Raw genomic sequence first — 20,766 nt, 5'->3', positions numbered from 1 at the left:
CCCTCATCCTTTGTTACTATATGGGAAAGGGAGTTTGGTGTAAGTTGGTGTTTCTGTGCGCCAAGGTGGATGTTTTGAGTGAGCGTTTCCACAGACATGGCGTGTCAAGAAATACTCCCCAAGGGGAAAAAGAAACAGAGGAGCTAATTTAGACCATGTTTGCTTTGTTTGTTAATGAATTTGCCAGAGCTCTGGTACACACTGGTATATTTCACTACCCTGCACTGAGGTCGCAAAGGGAAAAGAGGACAATTAAAAACTTCATTTTGGTGTTAAAAATAGCCTAGAGTAGCCTATTTTGGTTATTTGTATCATTGCATCATGTTAAATAATAAATTATTTAACATGATGCAATGATACAAATAACCAAAATATCACAACTAGAAAAAATACAAGTAGAAATGGAGTAGATGAACATATATATGTACCGTCAGTCGAGCATGCAAACACTACACCCCAGAAAAACAAACAAACAAACAAATAAATAAATAAATAAATAAGAGACAGAAGGCAAGGATTTGAGGGACTAAAGTAATCTATAAAATAATGCCATTGCTTAAAAGAATTACTCATCTTTTCCATTTCCATGAGAAAAAAAAACATCATAATGGAAGCTGACAATGTTGGATTCTTGGCCAAAACCTTTAACCTACAACTACTCAGTTGTGTCTTGTCTCCACTGCATGTTGCTTCGAATAAAAGCAGCAGTCAGATGACTAAATGTAACGTGTAACAAAAAAGTGATGGCTCAGAGTCTCAACATACCACTGACTATATAATCCAATAATAATATAATGAAAGTATAGTACCTTTATTATTAATATTAGTTACAACATGAATATTTTTGTAAGGGCTGCACAGGTGAAATATTATTTTTAAACTTTGTGATTTTTAAATTTCTGTAAAGCCGCTTTGAGGCATTCCATTGTTAAAAATGATATACCAATAAAATCAAACTGAACTGAATTGAATTGAATTGAAAGGGAAGCTTAAATGAAACATTTCACCAAAGACAAGGCATGGCTAAGCCTGCAGGAAGTTTTATCGTTACAGTTTTTCTAACCGTAAGGTGACTAGAATTGGAAAATATTCTGAGCATCACTGATGGTGACGTCTGCAGTTTTGCTGATTTAATCTGTTACAAAATAATCAGCTATTTGCTGCTATTTAGAGACGATGCTTGATGGTGCTAAATGCATACAATTTATGCCAATTCAGTCTATATAGACGGTAGAATTCATTCTTTGAGATAAAAGTATTGCTGGCACATTATAGGTCATAATATGGAATTACCATTTGGTTACAAATATAGTGAAATAACCCAGTTTCAGCCTATTTGTGAGTGGTTTAGAAGGATATATTATTTAGTTAGATGTTTATTTTGTCCCTGATAAGGCTACACGATAAAGGCTAAAATGATAAGCATGATCTTTATTATTGTGTTCAATGTTTAGATCATAATTACTGATTCTGCAGTTCATGTCAACATGCTATTTCTTTATTCATTCTATCAGTGGTTCTTCAATGAATGTAATTGAACATAGTGGAAATGCTACCATAACCATTACTATTGTGATTTCAATTGAAATTATTTGTATACACGTTTGACAATGAACATTTTACGAAGCAGCTTTACAGAAAACTGGTATGGATTTAGATTTTGCTTCCTAATGAGTAAGCCAGAGGTGACATTGGCAAGGAAAAACTCCCAGAGAGGACGTGAAGAAACCTAAAGTGGAACCAGACTGAAAAGGGAACGTGCGAGTGACATTATAGTGTGGTTGTCATTACTAGTCATTACTTTACAACCGCCACACAACCACAGATTTACTGTAGTGTTTTGACGTTGCATTTAGTGTTTTTATTTCTGGGGACAGTTCAATCTTCAAGTAAATAGTTATTTGGACTTCCTCACGAGTTATTAAGAATTTGAAGCTTGAGTGTTTTATACTTGTTTCTTAACTTTAAAAGGTTAAGATTAAAAAGACACTAGTTATTCGTTGACTAGGCATTTCTAGAATGCCTTTGGTAATGAACATGTTACTCTTTATAGTTTTGCCCTCATTGCAGAGAGACAGCATGGCAGTTTCAGTGTTGTGACTTTGTCAGCATTTACTTCATGCTTTAGTTTTACATCATCCGTGAATAATTATTTTTTTTTTGCATTGAACTGATAAGCTAGTTTGCACACCAACTCAGCCTACATGTACAGAGAGAAAGAGAGAGAGAAGAATATAATAAACATAGAATAATAAACAAATATTTTTGTTTTTTATTTTATATATTTATATATTTTATTGTATCTCTTTTCAAATTGTATATCTTCTTTGCACCCATTTTACCCATCTTTTTCTTTATACCTTAATAAGAATCAGTCATAAAACACATAAAACATCATCCTGCTGTAAACAAATTACTTTTTTTTTTTCAATATAGATTCAAAAGTGAAAACAAATGCTGGGCAAATTGGCAAAAAAAAAAAAAAGTAAATAAATAATAAAAAAAACAAAACAAAAAAAGCATTATTCCGCTCCAATCTACACTACCTGGCATTTTTTTTAAATCTGTTGTAGTTGTTTTGGTTATTTAAGTATATACTTTCATATAATTGTATTTATTTTATTATTCCTTAGATGTATATAACTACAGTACAGTTTTTTCTGTTACTTTTGTTTGATAGTCTTATATTAAACCTTTCTTCCTATCGGAAGTCTTTAATACCTGCACTTTAACTGTCTGTGAGCTTCTGTGATAAGTTTATTTCCCCACTGTGGGATCAATAAAGTTTGGTGAATTATGTTATAGTTCTTATGTGAATTACGGTACTCAACATATATTTTAATCCTCCATTCTGTGTTTAAATTGTTGTACAAGAGCCACTTTTGACATTTTGCCTTTAAAACAGGTTTCACTCCACAGTAAGCACCATAACCAAGTTTTCAGTTTCAGCTTTAAACATAAACCCACCCCCATTATGCAACCGTGACTCAAGGGCTCAGCCTTGTGTATGTAGTGTTCAGGCAGAAGTGGATTTCTCACTTGACCACATCTGGACAATGCGTTCAGTTGGGCTAGCGGCTTCCAGCTGTACCACTGGTATGTATTCTCTAATCTCTGGAATGTGTCAGAAAAGTAAACATTTAAGAGTGTGAATGCTCTTACAGTTGTCTTCCAGCTGTGGACTGTACGTGATAAGAGGACTGAACCAATAGAGGTCATTTCAAACCTTTCAAACACATGATATAATGTAGAAGATATCCATCCATACAAGGTGACTTACAGCATAGAACGTGAGACAAACGTGTCTCTTAAACTCATAAATAAGCAGGTTGTCATGTACGCTTCACATTTAAACACTTCCCACTTTCAAAATACATATCCGCAATCAAAATTAATTATTTATTTCAATCACACATTCAACTGGTGATATTCTCAAATCTTTATTTAAAAAAAAAGCAAAAATCTAAGCAGAAATTTCACAGTAAAACAAGTCTTTTTACAAACATGCTGGAGTGTGCATAATACAGGTCAGGGAAATGATAACACGATCAAATTCACTTGATTTTTAATGTCTATAAATCCTTCAGAAGTACCTCAGACTCAAAAACCTCCTTTGTTTTGTCTGTACTGAGTTTTTGTTGTGAAACAAGGCAACCTTCTACAGTACCTGATCCTAGAGAATTACAAGTCAGAAATGTTCTAGGCAACTATTTTGCTGTCATCTTGCTGATGTGGTTTAACACAATGCTTCAAACAAAGAAGCTGATAAGGCACAGATAGACACTTGATAACACGACTTGCATTTGTTACAAAACAGACAGTAATTAATTGAATATCGATTTACAGTAGCACTTAATCTGAAAAGAACACAATAGGTTGTAAAATGTGATTATGGCCAAAACCTAATGTCCAACATTCCTGTCTGGCATCAGGACGACTTGCTTTAAATGGATCACATTTCAACCTCGGTCACCTGTGTAAAGATTATGGCCACTTGTGAGTCCAGGAAAAGTAAACAGAGATTACAAGTCTGCAAGGTTATGAATAAAGTGGTGGCTACATTCAAGCAGTTCCCCGGTGTTTACATACAAAATACTCCGCACTCTTGTGTGAGACAGAGTCTTGACCAAATATCTAGGTGAGAACTTAGAGATATTATTTTCATTCAGGATGTTTGAGAGAACTTCCTGGAACAATTCTGCTTCGCTAATACAGCTGAGAATGGCATCGTAGAAAAAAAAAACTTTAAAAAATTTAAAAAAGGCTAAAATCACTGATAATTAATCCAAGCAAGCCGAAGTGGACATGTGATCATACAAGTTCACTGCAGTTTACCTGAGGATTGCTGTACTCAAAAAAAAAAAAAATACATACAGTACATACATAGAATACTGTCTATTGCAGACTTTTGGCATACTGACATCCATTAATATAAAGGCAGCAGGAGCTAACAGATTAATGCAGTGAGGCAGTGAACTAACGCAAAAATCATTGGATTCGTCTGAATACAAGTGCAGCTGAGCAAGAGAAGCAGATGTTATTATGGAGAATTATAAAAAACATTTATAAGCTTAAATGGAATATTAATCAAATAGTTTTGCACTATTGTTGCACTTTGAGTGCCTACTCAAAGACAGTAGTCATGTCCTTGTTTCAGACACATCTAGACAAAACATAAATATTTGCACTACCCAATAATAACAAACACTAATTTAAGACAAAATAGGCAAACAAACTTCACATAACCTTTGCTGGGAAAAAAAGGACTTGGCTTCAGTTCAATTATTTGCAAATTTAAGGAGGAAAACACCATATATTCTGATTACTCTTAGTGACTAACACCCAAGAATGTATAACCGGATTGAGTTATCTGGGATAATTGAGATGATTTCTCAGGATCGGCAAATAAAAGATTGGCTGAGGGAAACCGTACAGTACAGCAACAAATAAAGAGAAGGTATTTGTCATGCACAAAACTTAAAATAACATGAGCACATATGGAAGAATGTAGTATTTAATTGTGTTTATGCTAAATAAGGCTGGGTGGGTCTGAGTTTACAAACTGGTCTGACAACAAAGGTTTCCGGCACAATTGTGAAATTAGCAACAATCCAATCCAGCTAGCTCAATAGGAGAAGAAGAAGGAGAATTTATGTTCAAAGATCAGCATAATACAGTGCATGGCAGAGATTCAAGCTTGAATTTGAACCGTAACCCAGCGAAAACACGACCTACGGCAAAGAGCTGTCTTTAATGGCTCAGACTGAATCAGAATAGTGCAACATGCTATCCACTGGCAGGGAGTTGCAACTGACTGTCTGCATACACACAGTGATTCCTGAATTAAATAGTAAGTTGTAAATGTCAGGGACCATAAAAGACACAAAAGATTAACACGCCTCAGAGGAAGCACGTGCGGGCTTGGCTCTCAGGCTTAATGATAATAGAAACCGGTAATTAGTCGAAATTAGGTGATGGAAAAAGCCATAACCTATAAAAACCTATGGTTCAAAACATAATGCAGGTGGAATGTGCTTGTCCTTCATTATGTTGACATAAAACCACCAATATGGTGAATAAAAGTGAGATCCGTAAAGGAATCACCTTACGGTCTTTATCCTGTCAACCAGTTTGCAACTGATTCAGCTTGTCATCACACTTAAGCCAACCCCCTCCTCCCCCCTCCTCCCCCACATAATTTAATAAATTAGTACTCTATTAGGCAAAAACTACAAATAAAACCACTAAGGAAGTGATGAACTATCAAGCAGTCTTAGTTTCAAACTTCCTAAAATCTGTCAGACAGAGCTCAGACTGAAAGAAATGTTGATCATTTAGGTCATTCCCCAATAATTGGGGTGTTGTAGAGAAAGATAATTGCTTGTACTTTTGTGCGATCTGTAGCGTCTACTCAGTGTAATACTGAATGTGATGCATTTCACAGACTCCATCAAAACGTATGCAGCACAAATATTGTGAAATGGATTACAACATTTGTTTCTTTGATCAAGTTAGACACAAATGTCTAAGTCTTCAACAACAAGAAGAAAAAAAACAAAAACAAACCAACACTGATGAATCAGGTATCGGTGTTGTTTTCTTTAGAATACTCCTCTACGAGCTGCTCATAGGAATTAGAGTGATCTGTTCCGTCTGTGAATACAGATTCCTCCGATTCGAAGCACTCGTCCTCCTTAGAATCGCTCTCAGACTCGCCGTTTTCATCCGAGGTCGAGAGCTTGACTTTGATGTCTTCATCCTCGTCCTCATCCTCCAGGCTGTTGTTCAGCAGGTTCTCTTCATCGATAAAGGTGATGTTGGCATTTTGAAAAATAACTGGCTGATACTCATTGGAGTCCCACAGGTGACGGCCAGGACCACAGCACCCAGGCACGAGGTTCCTGTGCTCCTCTCCTGCCTCTTTATCCAACTGATTCTCATACATTTTCTCCAGGTCTACGTCCAGCTCACCCTCGACCTGCATCTCATTCAGGAGTGGACCCTCCTCTGTGCCAAGCAGGTAGTTTTTGGACTTGGAGAAGACCACCGTGACACGGTCACTGAAGCTGTAGCGGCGTTTCTGGCGAGGCGATTGGTCTAGTTTGAGAATTGCATTTCCGTTAACGGAAGCGGCATCGTCGCAGCTTTTGGAGCGGATATATTCACTCTTCTTTTTTTTAGAGCTAATGGTACCAGCAATCTGATCATCTTCATTTTTGGTACCGATCTGTTTGATGAGGTCATTGTAGCCCACCTTTCTCTTGGACAGGAAGCTGAAGATGTTGACTTCATTACTGGCAGGTGGTAACTGCAAGGCCTTGTGGGTCTCTTTGCAGTTCTGGAACTCATCCAATGAGAGTTTATGCCGTTTTCGTCGCTTTTTCAGAGCTTTGTGAGCCTCGATGACCATTCTCACCTTCCAGTTAAAGAAAAGCGAGAGCCAGGCCAAACCCAGGTATATCCACACCTCAACAAAGTAGCGATACAGAGTGGGGTAGTTAGCATTGGGGTCAACACCTAGAAACACAGAAGTGGGGCATGTATTTAAGAACCACCAGAAATAGAACACATACAGTGCAGCATTAGCTGAAACTACAGATAAGGTTTGGGGCACGAACAAATTTGAGAAATAAAAAAAGGAACCTTTGTATTCACACACTGATTACAGCAATTCTATTTTTTATCATATGTATACACCAACAATAACAGAAGTACACATTCATTCCCAGAATAGGCTGATATCTTTGCAAACAGTATTAAATTTGTTTCCATCAAGAAGTGTAAATTATCCGTCAAGCAACAAATCAAACAAAACACTCACCTGCTACAAGATCACCAAATCCGATTGTTGTCAAAGTTACAAAGGAAAAGTACAAGCCCTCTATGTAGGTCCATCCTTCCTGGGACATGAAAACGAATGGGGGAATAACCAAATGGATCAGTACTCCCCATATCAGGAAGACGAATGTGCAGGTGAACTGTGCCTTCCTCTGATGGGATGGAGAGAGACATTGGAGTAGAACATAATATAATATATCTAAAAATATGGAGTAGCTGTATGTACATTGGTGCTTACCAGTGAAAAGCCTCGCTTGGTAAGGTATTGTCCGAGGTGTTTTGCTCTTCCACCAAAAAACTTGCCAAGTTCGCTGATCCAAGTCAGACAAAGTGGCACACCAAAAAGTCCATAGAAAATGCAAAACACTCTCCCTGCTGAGGTTTTGGGGGCAATATTACCATAACCTAGTGGAATATAAACAGTGAATTTTTGTTAAAACCTTGGTATTATAAGGTGGCTAAATTCAGCTCAGGTTTTATTTATCCAGGGTGGATAACAATTAACAGCTAGTCTACTGGGCACTTAAAAACGCCAGTTTGATTCCCAGTTGGTTGACTGGGAATAGACAAAGCTTTAAAGTGGCAAAGCTACCATAATGTAATAAAGTATGGTGAGCTAGTTAGCTCTATAAGTGCATTAAAACAGAAAGGAAGCAGACTGGTGTATTCTCTCTCTCCACACACACACACACACACACACACACACACACACACACAGTTCACTGGGCTACTGATTTGACTACCCAGCCAACACTTGAAAGTATAAAAACGTGCAATATAAAGCTACAAATGCTATAAAGTCTTTTTGTATCTGGCATTTTGTATTTGAACAGCCTGATGTGTTTCATTCCTGAAGGAACTATAATGTCACTGTTGACACCACTGGCTTATCAAACTCTCTGCTAATCTTCTTCTCAAGTAACCTCTTCTTATCAGAGGACAACAGTACTGAACATTTAGACTCTGGACATTCTGACAAAATGGCGAGAATTTTACCTGAGCGTGCCATCAGCCCACAAAGAGCTTCTTAACCAAACTTTTATACATATTTCATTTACCAAATAATTACTAAAACAAAATCTGCAGATCCATAAGAAAATAAATAAAGTCATCTACTTCCTGTCCTACATGATTAGTTAAGATAAACCAATGTTCCTCTGTTTATCCTCAATCTGTAAACAGATGAAGTGATTCTCACGGTGAAAGAGAAGGGGTTGTCTCTTACCGATGGTTGTAATGACCGTAGCAGCAAATATCACCGCATTTGGCCAGTTCCAGTTGTTAAAGGTTTTCTCTCCTGTGATGGTGACTCCTTGTCCTGCAGCCTCAGACACCACCTATATTAAAATCGATCGAAAAGTCATAAACATGATTTCACACCATTTCAAGAGCAGCAGATATCTTGAGTCTGATATATAAACCAGTTTTGCATCCTTGTAACCAATTGAGATTATCAGGCTTTCAAAAAGGCCACCCTCGGACATGCGTAGGCTTCCTCTCCTTAGGAAGGCTTTTGGAAATGTCTCAGCGATCTCAGCACGCAATGCTATCACTGAGACGCGGCAAACTAAACATTCATATGTCCCTAAGCAGCTATTTGGTAGTCCGGTAATCAGTGATGAAAAGAGCAGCTGGAGTCTGTGCCTGGCAGGGATTCAAAGCCGCCTCCAGTTTAAGATAAACAAATCACTTCTCACAGTATACTATTATGTTATTTGAAATAAAAATGTAAATGATTGATTGCTTAGATTAAATCAAATACCCTAAAAGCAAACCGTACTGTATAATTCTGTATAAGCACAGGTGGAAACATTATAAATGTATTAGTATTAGCTGCCCAGTCCCACACTTTGGATGCCCAGAAACCTGAAGGCTGAAAAGTGTTAGCAAATTTTAGCAAAATACAGTGTTTGCATTTTTGACAAAAATTTGGCCAGGGTTTCTATTATAGAATGTGGTTCTCTGATATTCAAGAGCAAGTCTGGCTCTTTATATTCTCTTAATATGTTTAAACATGAGGTGACTCCATGTGGTGCTAGTCTCACAAAGCTAGATCTTCAGACTGATGGCAGAAGGTCTGGACTCTAAAGCAACTTTTATTGGCCAAGGACTGCTCAAGAGGTCATCTGACAAGGTCAGCAACCAATAACAGTCGGTTTTGTTCAGCATCATGTTTAGGGGCATGAAACTGTAAAGTCCATACAAAAACAGACCGACATGCAAAAACAGAAATTCATGCAAATTAATGAGTCTATAATGTGAACTTCACATCATTCAGAAATTTCTGTGCTTACAACTGTGACAATAAGCACTTCAGCTAAAACACAATGACTATGCAGGCTACTTGTACATCTGCTTAAGTCATTAGGATCAAACTTTGTGGTATATGAAAAAGTCACCATTTGGTGCATGTTGCAATTTCTGTGAAAGTTAATAATGAAGCATCTAGAAAACAAAAGCACAGCACATGATTGTCTTCAAATTTCCCCAATAAGGGATTTGAAATTTCTTTATAGCAAACTTCTGCAAATGTGCTTCCTTCAGAGTAACAGAGGATATCCTCCTAGAAAGGAACGAGGACAAATATTATTTAGGACAAATGACAGTTTATAACCTCTGATCTATTATCATAATGTCTCATAATTGTGATATTTATTTTTACTTATCCCGGCAAATGACACGGAGCCTTACCACAGTACAGGTTGGCTTGTTCGGCTACACTGCCTTCATTGCTAAATTTATAACTCACTTTCTCTGTACGATTTTGCATGAACATATTTGTCAAGAAGATCTTGCAGAGGCCATGTTTATCAACATCGCATTTGCACCGCACAGCTGATTAAACAGAACGCGGCCAAGACAATGGCGTCTAGCAAATGAAGTTCATGAGCAGGTCACTGGATTAAAGTCAGTCATTACTCACCCAGAGAGAGAACGAGAGAGAGAGAACAACTATTTGTGAAAGCTATAGAATTGTCCCGGGCCTCCTCTGATGGTAGCTGCTAATTAACTTGAGTGAGCAATAAATACTGTCACGACAATCTTTCTTACAAAATTCTACAAGAATTTTCTCTCTCATGTTTTTCATGTTGAGTTTTAATACTTGTCACCTATCAAAGATTCTCACTGAAATGACTACAGACATTTCATAGAATGTATAGAAGTCTTCATATATATTCATATATTTATAGAAGTCTCACTGTACAACTGAATGCTAGTTTGAAATTTAAGATGAAGGATTATTAGGTACCAACTAGTTACACATTTCCATACCTTCAGACTGACAGCATAAGGTCTGAACTCCATAGCAGCTTTTTTTGACCAAGGACCGCCCAAGAGGGCATCTGATTGACAGGTAAAGCAGCCAATCACAGTTTGTTTTGTTCAGCATTATGTTTAGGGGTGTGCAACTGTAAAGACCCTACAAAAACAGACCAACCAATCAGATAAAGACTTTGAAACTCATGAAGTGTTTCCAATCGTGTGTGCCATATGTATCGTACGTTCAGCTAACGGTTTGTGGGCGTGAAGTCTGAGACTAGGTACCATATAGAGACTCCATAGTAAAAAGCACTTAAAACAGTAAAAAGAACAAAATGTTAAAAAAAAAAAAAAAAAAACACCAAAAAAAGCTCTTCAGTGAAAAGCAAGTGACGGGATTATATAATAGAATGTAGGATTATAGAATGTTTTCTGCAAGCGTCTAATAAAAAGCAATACCGTTTATGTATTAAATTTAATGCAGCATTCCAAGGTTAAAAGTGAAACTGGTTCTTACAGTTTTTTCCCTTTGACATAACCAGTGAGACCATCATAAGGAAGCATCGTAGGTTCCACTGCAAGTAAATCTTTAAATATAATCAGACAATTCAATGCATGTTACGTGACAGATAATTAAACATTTCCTTATGATGCCTGAGTCGGCAACAGTCTGGGTTAAGAACTTTGGAGATTAACCTGTGACTCATTTCCTAAAGGTACATTTTAACAGATAAGTGGATGTGTCTAGATTGGTCTGATGAGGAAATAAAAGTCTGTCTCTGCAATACCTAACGAATCATCAACAGCTTCTATGATGTGGAAACCAGAATTAAAAATTTGTGAGTTCTTGCCTACTGTAATGCATATTTCACCTGCCAAATATCTCCAAAAATTCTATACATTAGATAATTGACACGCCACATCGGTACAGTCGATTCAAATCTCCAATAGTGGATTCATGCTTGCAAACTACAATGATTCACAAGCCTGAATATGTCAGCAAAGTTATGGGTTTCGGACTAGCATTCATACCTTCATATCTTATGATTTTCAGTCCTGGAAATTTGACTGGACATCATACCTCACTCCCACACACAAAAACGAAGCAAAACAAATCTGTAGGAGTGAAACGTGGCTTGGTTTAGGTGCATAAGAAGCTGCTGTGCTCTTGCACATTGGCTGTATGCAGTCTCTTTCCTAACCTTGACCCGGTGCCAGAATTTTCCCGACTATGATGTGGGTTAAATCAGCATTGCACATTGGTGCTGCCAACCACAAGCAAACAACACGACCTCAGTCATCAAGACACTTTGGATTTTTCACAGCATCATGCTGCCAACTCCAGTTAAAATAAGAGTTTTCCTAAATAATCCTTGAAACCCCTTTGGGAAATCTAGTAGCTCCTTAACTACCACTGCTTAACCACCAGCTTCTGTTAGGTTCCTTAAAACCCACCGCAAGCAAAGCTTTCACAGTAAATTTACAGAAAAGGAGATATGGTGACTGGAAGGCTCCAGGCAGCTTAGTCAAGACTGGAAAGTCCAACAAGAGACCAGTATTAGTCTCTGTATCAAGACAAATAGTGACTATTTGGTCTGTGAGTAATCATTGTGTTGTTAATGGTAACAGTAAAATGTTAATTTCCTTATCTGAGCTCTACCAGTTCAAGACTTTCAAGGTTGGCAGCAAAGAACATTAACAAAATAGTCATAATTATGTAAAAGAGAAGAAACTGACAGATCTGGTAAAACCGCTCAAAATTTGCTTGCTGTTTACAAACTTCACATTGCATAAAATAAAAAGGTGCTGCAATCTAAACAAATACACCAACAACTCAAATTTGACCCAAACACACCCGAGCTTTATTTCAGTTCTGAAATGACATGAAACACTAGTAAAATGCATCAGCATTGCCTGCATTATGCATATGCATTAGTGGCCTGAAAAAACAGTCCCTTCAAAATGGTTTGATCCTGGAAGTTCACAATGGATAAGGAACCAGTTTAGCAAACACTATGTTAAAAAAAACATTTAGTCTGACTAAAGAGCTAATGCTACATTCAGACACTATTCAGTCTACTGGTTTCCAGTTCTATTAATTTATTTTCATATCAGTCATTGCACATTTTAATATATAAACTACTTTACTTTATTGCGTCGCTGAACATCTAGTCGCCAAAATTCACTGACGTTCATGTCTATGGAAACCCACAGCTGCCATTCAAAATGTACGATCTCTGTTCGCTATAGGTTTGAAAGCAGCAGTTTCTAAAGGCACAATGAAACTACAGAATGAAACGACTGCATAATCAATTCATGTTGTGATCAGTTACTGGCTGTTAAAATCTAGCACCATGGTAGGACAACTCAATCGAAGACTAATAATAAAGGGATTCAAAAACGTGATTTTAACAAAGTTTTCATGCTTATGATGAAGGATTCTTCTTCTTCTGTGAGATGAGCTTTTTAACATTTATAGAGAAGACTTTGCACTCACTAATGTAAACCTTAAGCCAACATAATGATAGCGCACAGTATTATATGTAACTAGAATCGGATAAAAAGTGCTGCTCATAATTAAAATAAAAATGGGTTTAAATGGAATAACATGGAAGAACAAGCTGATATACCACCATTTTGCTTCGGTCACAACACACCATGCCTCCAAGTGTTTTACTTTTTACTTGACCTTACTTGTGGCTAAGATCCATTACAGGGTTCAGATCAGGAAAGCCTGTAGTTTCCAGACTTGACATTTAGTACAAAGTTTCAGTATGAATTTCCACCATTAGTTTTTCAGTACCTCCCTTTTTTAGTATTTGAGAACTAACTTGCATTAGGGGAAGTGAAAGTTCACCAACATGAGAAGTCTGCAGCGCAGTGCATCTACTGATAAACAGCATATGGCAAAACCATAAAGACAATCTCCAACTGTTATCAGGAGTGTCGACTCCATGGCTGAGGGAACAAAACTGTGTAGAGGTTTACACTGGGTTTAAGGAACTCTTAAAAAAAGGGGTCTTAAAAAAATAAAAAAAAAAAAACTTATGTGAAGAGTAGAAGACTACTGTTAAAGCAGACAAATTAAATGTAGATGTGGAAAAATGAGATGGTCAATTCCCTTTCTTTCTTTTTTTTAAAATATAATTTGAGTATCATTTAGACAATTTTTGGGTTTGATTTCTAAGAGACAACGTGGTAATAATCTAAATCTTGCAGGAATACACACACACACACACACACACAGTCTAATTTCACTACAATCATCGGCCGCCCTCCTGTCATTACGGCTGTGAAAATATGAGAAGTCAGCCACTGAGTCAGCCAAACATAAAGGCTGACACAGCAAAAGCTCCTCTTTCATGTACGAAGAAATTAAACCATCCAAATCGTCCCTTAGGCAATGTTCACTCTGTAAAGACTCCTCTCGATTATAATGTATAAGCGTCACTGAACCGTCTCCTATCATTTTAACAATGAGCTTGTCATTGAAGGCTCGGAAAATGACCTGATCTGTATCCATCGTGCCAAAGCATTGGGCTTAAAGATGGCAAGTGTGGTCAGGTTCCAGATCCAATTACATGATTTACAGTGATTCTGCTCCTGGCAGGTAATCATATTAATCTCCAGAAGAAAATCTTTCCCTGAAATGAACATTTCAGTGCTTTCATCGAAAACATATTTAATGAATTCTCTTCCTGTTTTTGGGGACATTCTGTTTTAAACCTGTTTAAACATGTGATCAACTAATCTGATCACAAGTGAGGAAATGTAGTAGTATTTCTAATGGAGATATTTGTTATCCTGACAAACCTTACAAAATTTACATAAGGATTTTGCCTTTCCTGTTGGTCTACAGATGAAGCTAATTTTACAACATATTCCACAGATCCTAGAACAATATTAAATGCTATAAAGACTGAAAATGAAGTGAATATGAAAGGATTTAGGGTCTTTGTGCTACCCTGATGTGGTAAGAGTTAGTCTAGAGGTTAAGGTTTTGGACACTTGATTGGAAGGTCGTGAGTTCGAATCTGAGGTCCACCAGGCTGCTACTGACCCTGAGCAAAGCCCTTAAAACTCAATTACATAAAAAAGGGATAAAAATCAAGTCTGGGTGTAAGGTAATTAAGTAAGGGTGTCTGCCAAATGCTGTAAATGTAAATGCCTGGTGTCACAGCGAACATTGCTGCCTCACGTACAATGATGTAATCAACACAACAAAATTAAAGCACACAGGCTTCTTCCCTCACTCACCATAAGATTCAGTGTGTTATTACTGACAAATTCAACATGGTCTCAGCTTGGCAAGTTAGCAAGACGACAAACATGCTAGTGTTGACCGTGGTATTAGCATTAAAGTAGAATCCTTGGAAACGGATCTGTTTGAGCAGACTATATAGAAGAATGCAAGTGATGCTGCATCGTTCTCTTTCAGTAAAGACAGACCAACCTGTCAGTGAAAGAACTTCAAACTCATGATACGTCCACGTTTATCCAGATAGATCTGAAAACTGCATTTGAAAACGCTCTTCATCTACACTGGTGGTTTCTTTTTTCCAAAATTGCTTGCCTACTCTGAAAATTGCAATACTGTTCATGGATTAAAATGTAAGACGTTTTGGCTTGAGTCATTTCCTCCAGGCGTTTATTTGCTTTCAGTCCCTGAATTAATTCTGCATTGTGGTGGAAAGGCCCAAGTTTGTTTTTTAAATGGAAAGATGAAGAGGTTGAGCTGTGGGTAAACCAAGACTATAAAGTTGTTTCTTTATTGAATAGGTCACAAGACTGAATCACCTGACTAAAAATACATCATTGTTTTTTCATTTCTGTTTTCTCAGTTCACATACATGTAACACAAAATCAGCATTTTCAAATGTACCCATTTGTGTGTGTTTTAGAAAAGCTCCATTTCTGCTAGACAAAAACATCATCTCAGGGTGGATGGTAGCCCAAAACAGAGAAAAAGTGAGTTTTCATATTTATCCAGATTAAAGTAGATGTAACATTAATCGTAAAATTCTTTATACCATCAAGCTGCCTCTGCTGGGCACATGAGCAAACCTTAACCCTCAAATGCTTGTATAAAAGAGATAAACACAAGTGCATCTGCAAAATGCTAAGACAGTACAAGTAATATTGCTCTTTTGACAAGATTTTTGATTTTCTTTATGAAACACACAATTTCCACCAACTTTGTGCAAACCCTAATGTTCACTCTGTCAGACAAAAAATTACACTCAGTCAATTTCCAAATCTTTAACTTCATTTTTGAGTTTCTGTTTTTTGGTACTTTTTCATTTTTACTCAAGATTTTTCATGGCTTTTACTTGTACTTTTCTTTTTAATCAGCCCATTTTTTTTTTTTTTTAGAGAAAAGCCACCAGGGTCCCTGACCATTTTCTGAGCGATCAGATCACAAAACATTTCATCCCATCTACACCTGTACCGGGAAACTGATGTTACCATGAACTTTTTGGGTCACCAAACTGTCAAATCAGTCCCAAATTAAATGCAAATTACAACGTCATTACTGGCAAGCACAAAAGAGGACAACTTGCATTACAAATGACACGAGTAATATGAAATTTAAAATAAATAAATAAATAAATAAATAGACTCCAGCGCACACAACATGAGTGCAGATGTAGACGCAGAGCTCCAGAACATCATTATCTAGGTCAATTAAGAAATAACAGAAAATGGTTGCAAAGGTCTTTGGCATGGTTTCAGTTTCAGTGCTGGTCATAAACACTATCATATCTTTGTAAAGTTAATGATCTTCAGAGGAATTTGGACATGGTCATCCATGGCTAGTTTGCTTTATTGCTATGAATAAGCCACGTAAGATAGATAGATAGATAGATAGATAGATAGATAGATAGATAGAGATAGATAGATAGATAATCTATAACTACAGTTAGGCAGTGTGTCTTGAACTCTGTAACTCACTGCAGTATAAAATTTAACAGCTGTTTTGAGCATCACTGCATTGCACTTCTCAGACAACTTGAGCAGAATCAGCAACTGATACTAAGCATGGCTTTCTCCGACTATTTTAGAGAAAAGTGCGACCTCAGAAGCAGAAAATGAACTTTACAGTACATGAGATGAACTTGCCATTACAAGGGCTGTGAACATCTATTCATGCACATGTAATGATCTTGTGAAGCTTTAACAGGGTTTAACTGTGTTCTGGTTAATCAGCCCTGAGGAACAGCAACTCTATGTCTATAAGTCTAATAAGTTACATTTACAAGAACATTGTCTGAAGGAAGTGTACTACTACTGCTCTTAAGGTTAATTATTTGCCACTTCCAAAGAATGCCGGTGTTAATGGAAAATAAAGCCGTACAAAACACCTGCATGTCCCACTCGTATAAGTAGGAAGGTTAGAGATGACACTGGACTTTAACCTGAAGATGTATGATTGCTTGTTAGCATAATTCTATAGCATAAAAGAAAATAATCAAAGAAAAAACATATTTGAAAATGAATCCTTCAGAAGTCATAAAGCCAGAAGCCCTTTAGCGAATAACTAAGTCTGTACTTGTGTTAATAAAAAAATTAAAAAAAACAGTAATCATTCTAGACATTTTGTAATAACCACACAGCATATTTAATATGCTTCGTCCCAGCTGTCATGTGGTGCTTGTCTAAAGCAGACACACAAAGGAGCCCTCAGGACACCCCCAAGCCACTCCTACTCGTACCCAACCTTCACTTCCAAGCCGATCTGCCGTCTGTGAACCGTGACAAAAGAGAAGTGAAGAGGGGGATGGGGGTCTAACATGTTTTTCTTCTCTCACTGAATGGACGTTAGTTTGGGGGGGAAAGGGGGCGTGGTGTAAAGAGTCATGAATTATGGAGACGCTTGAGGCTCAAGTAAGATCGGGGGTCTGAACATGTTTCTGCATGTCTCCTCTGGTCTGCCTGATCATCAAATACACCTGCTAAAAATCTTTACATCCTTCGACACTCAGTTCAGGCTTAAGAGAGACATGGATATAGGGTGTTAGAGAATTAAACATACCCAGTGTACTCACTCTGGCACACATACATGTTTTGAGGTCTATATAATAGACTTGAGCAAAAATTCTGAAATCTGAAACACAGTGCAATAGCCCTAGATCAGCCCAAGTTCAGGCACTTTTCTCATTAATGTAATAAAATGAATGAGCATTTATTTTGTTATCTGTATATTTCTTCAGTTTATCTGCAGCTGCAGCATTTGCTTCAAGGTTCTACAATGAACTCTATGTGAGCACAAAGCAGCCCAACTCATGCTCCACTAGACTCTGATATCTAATGAATGTTACAGTCAAAACACTAAAAAAGTGTTATTGCATGATGCAAAATGGACGACATTTAACCACCAATTTAACACCATAAGCCATTTAGACAACCAAAGTGACAGCCAAAGTACATCTTGGGCATTTTTATGAGGTCAGATTGACACCAAGCAGACTCACATCTGCTGAGGAATCCAAAACAGTGATAAACTTCTGCAAAACTTTGGCTCGGCATTCAAATAAAATAATTGAAACGTTTAGAATTAAACATGTGACATTTTGCACCACCAGCCCCTTCCCACAGGGATGGGAAGTCCAGACAACAAAACTATTCAATAAACCGTAAGTAACTAAATAGATGAGCTGTATTAGATTATAATGGCACGAAGTTCCAAGCTACTTCTCACAAAGAGAAACCATAGGTCCTGTAGGTGGATTGTGAGAGTTCGTGCTATGTAGGTAAGCAAACGGTTGTCGTTAATAAAACGTTGAGCATATCAAGAGATTACGAGTTGTAAACAGGTACAAGCATGTCCCTTTCTGTTTTGCTGCTGGATATTGGGATGTTATGTTCAGCAGCACGTGTATGCATGTGAAGTCCCTGAACAGTATGATGCAACAGGGCACTTAATACAGCGTTTAACAATTGGCTTAACATGATTTCTTGTTAAAAGGTGTCTAATATCAAACATTAATCAAAACTGTCTAGGACTTCATAAAAGACTCAATGAGCCCTGATTAAATGGGAAAAAAGGAGGTCAGAAAAAAAAAAAAGTAAATAAATAAAAATATTTATATATATATTTTTATATATATATATATATATATATATATATATATATATATATATATATATATATATATATAAAATATTTATAAACAAAGCTTATTTTATTTATATATATATATATATATATATATATATATATATATATATATATATATATATAATTTTAAAAAACCCTAAATACACTAATTTCTTGACAGCTTTGTTTCAGTAAAGTACTAATACTGACAACTTCGTATTCAAATGCATTTCAAATAAAAGCTCAATTCAATGCACTTCCCTGTCTGTAACTTGTTTATGATCACTGGAGGATTCAACTCTCAACTCTCGTTCCATATAAAACCTATAAAACCCCAAGAAAAAGATCTTCAAATGTTTACCTAAAGGCAAAAACAAAACAAAAGGATAAAGAGAGGACCTCCAAAACCACATACCTCCAGGATCCTGTTTAGATCTGCTTTAGTGAGACACGGGAAATCTCTCAAGATCCTCTCCTTCTGCTCATTGTACTGATTCACTGCCAGTTTCCAGTTTGGCTCCTCGAGCACTTGGAAGATTGCAGCCCCGATGGACAGGTAGAAGATGATAGCCGAGGTCAGTAAGGGCCCTTTATCAACCATCCTTAAGCCCTAAACAGGGTGCAGGGTTTCTAAGAACATGCCCGATCTCTCCAGCTGCGTAAATCAGCTCCAAACCACGACGCTTCTTTTTTTGCTTTCTCTCAGGGGAAAAGAAACAACTTCTCTACTTTCTAATTCACATGTGCACCTTTCGTTCTAGCGCTTGGTAGAAAAGTGTGGAGACGTGTGTAAGTGTTTGTGTGCGTGTGCGTAAGCACCCATCAATGTCCATATCCGTGCCCATGTGCGCACGGACTTAAAAGCGCACCGCTTGATTAAAGCGCCTGACTGTAGCAGGAGGGAAAGGGGGCGCGGTCTGCTACGGTGGCCCAGAGGTACACAATAATGCACAAGTTGATTGGCGAAGCCTGACAACACAACGTTAACCTATAACACGACACCAAGAAGCATAGAACATACTGCTGAGTTTGGGGAAAGTCTTTCACGAGAGAGTGAGAGAGAGAGAGAGAGAGAGAGAGAGATCACCCACAATACACACACACACACCACACACACAGAGAGAGAGAGAGAGAGAGAGAGAGAGAGAGAGAGCTCACCCACAATACACACACACACACACACACACACACACACACATAGAGAGACAGAGAGAGATCACACAATTCACACAAACACACACACACAGAGAGAGAGATCACTCACAATACCACAATACACAGAGAGAGAGAGAGAGAAAGAGAGAGAGAGAATGAGAGAGAGAGAGAGAGCACTCACAATACCACAATACACACAGACACAGAGAGAGAGAGAGAGAGAGAGAGAGAGAGAGAGAGAGATGTAATGCTGTTAGTGCAGGGTGTCAATTTTGGAGACTGGTGGTATTGATAAGGGGGGTGCTTTAAAAGTTAACATTTACCACCTGAAACAAATAAAGTTTACAGACATTAAAATAAGTGACATGAATACATTTAACTTTAAATATATTTCCCCAGCGTATGAAAAAGATTTTAGTCTGTTCTGTACACCCCTACAACTGGTCATACCATTTCTTAATTCAGACTTGAATTGAATATATATATAGTTGAATAGGATTTGAACTCCTCCCACAAATCTTATGGAGGTTCGACTAGAACTCTAACTAGTAATGAGTTACTATTAGTCAAGAATTCGCTTCAAGCGCACCTGAACATTAAACTGCTTAAAAGTCAAGTTACACCTTTCTAAACATGCAACTTCTTGTAATGATTTATAAGAATGTAAAGGGGTGTTTGGGATGTGTCTATAAAATGACTGACAATTGATCAATCCGAGTGCAAACAAACTATATATATATTTATACTTATTTTGAAACAAGGACTTGAACCAGGGGTTAAATCTTATCCACAAAGGGTTGTTGTAGGTGCAGGTCTTCATTCCAATCAAGCAGGAGCCACACCTGATGACTCAATGCCACACCGTAGACTAAAAAATGTAAATAAATTTCACATTCATCATCCTGTGGGAATGT

The 20,766-nt window shown here is 37.3% G+C and overlaps 1 protein-coding gene across 1 annotated transcript; it reads right to left on the bottom strand.

The window, feature by feature from the left end:
* Positions 1–5,691: 5,691 nt before the first annotated feature.
* kcnk5a (potassium channel, subfamily K, member 5a) lies at positions 5,692–19,555 on the bottom strand. Its single transcript, XM_060879251.1, has 5 exons — positions 19,113–19,555; positions 8,564–8,675; positions 7,577–7,743; positions 7,322–7,490; positions 5,692–7,017 (listed from the first exon to the last, which is right to left on the bottom strand). Exons 1-5 carry the CDS (start codon positions 19,296–19,298, stop codon positions 6,080–6,082), a joined length of 1,572 nt encoding a protein of 523 aa, XP_060735234.1. The 5' UTR covers positions 19,299–19,555; the 3' UTR covers positions 5,692–6,079.
* Between the last annotated feature and the right edge of the window lie 1,211 nt (positions 19,556–20,766).

Source organism: Tachysurus vachellii, chromosome 10, assembly GCF_030014155.1.
Source record: "Tachysurus vachellii isolate PV-2020 chromosome 10, HZAU_Pvac_v1, whole genome shotgun sequence".
NCBI lineage: Eukaryota > Metazoa > Chordata > Actinopteri > Siluriformes > Bagridae > Tachysurus > Tachysurus vachellii.
Note: the sequence above shows the minus strand (reverse complement) of the source record. Positions and strands in the feature narration are given on the sequence as shown.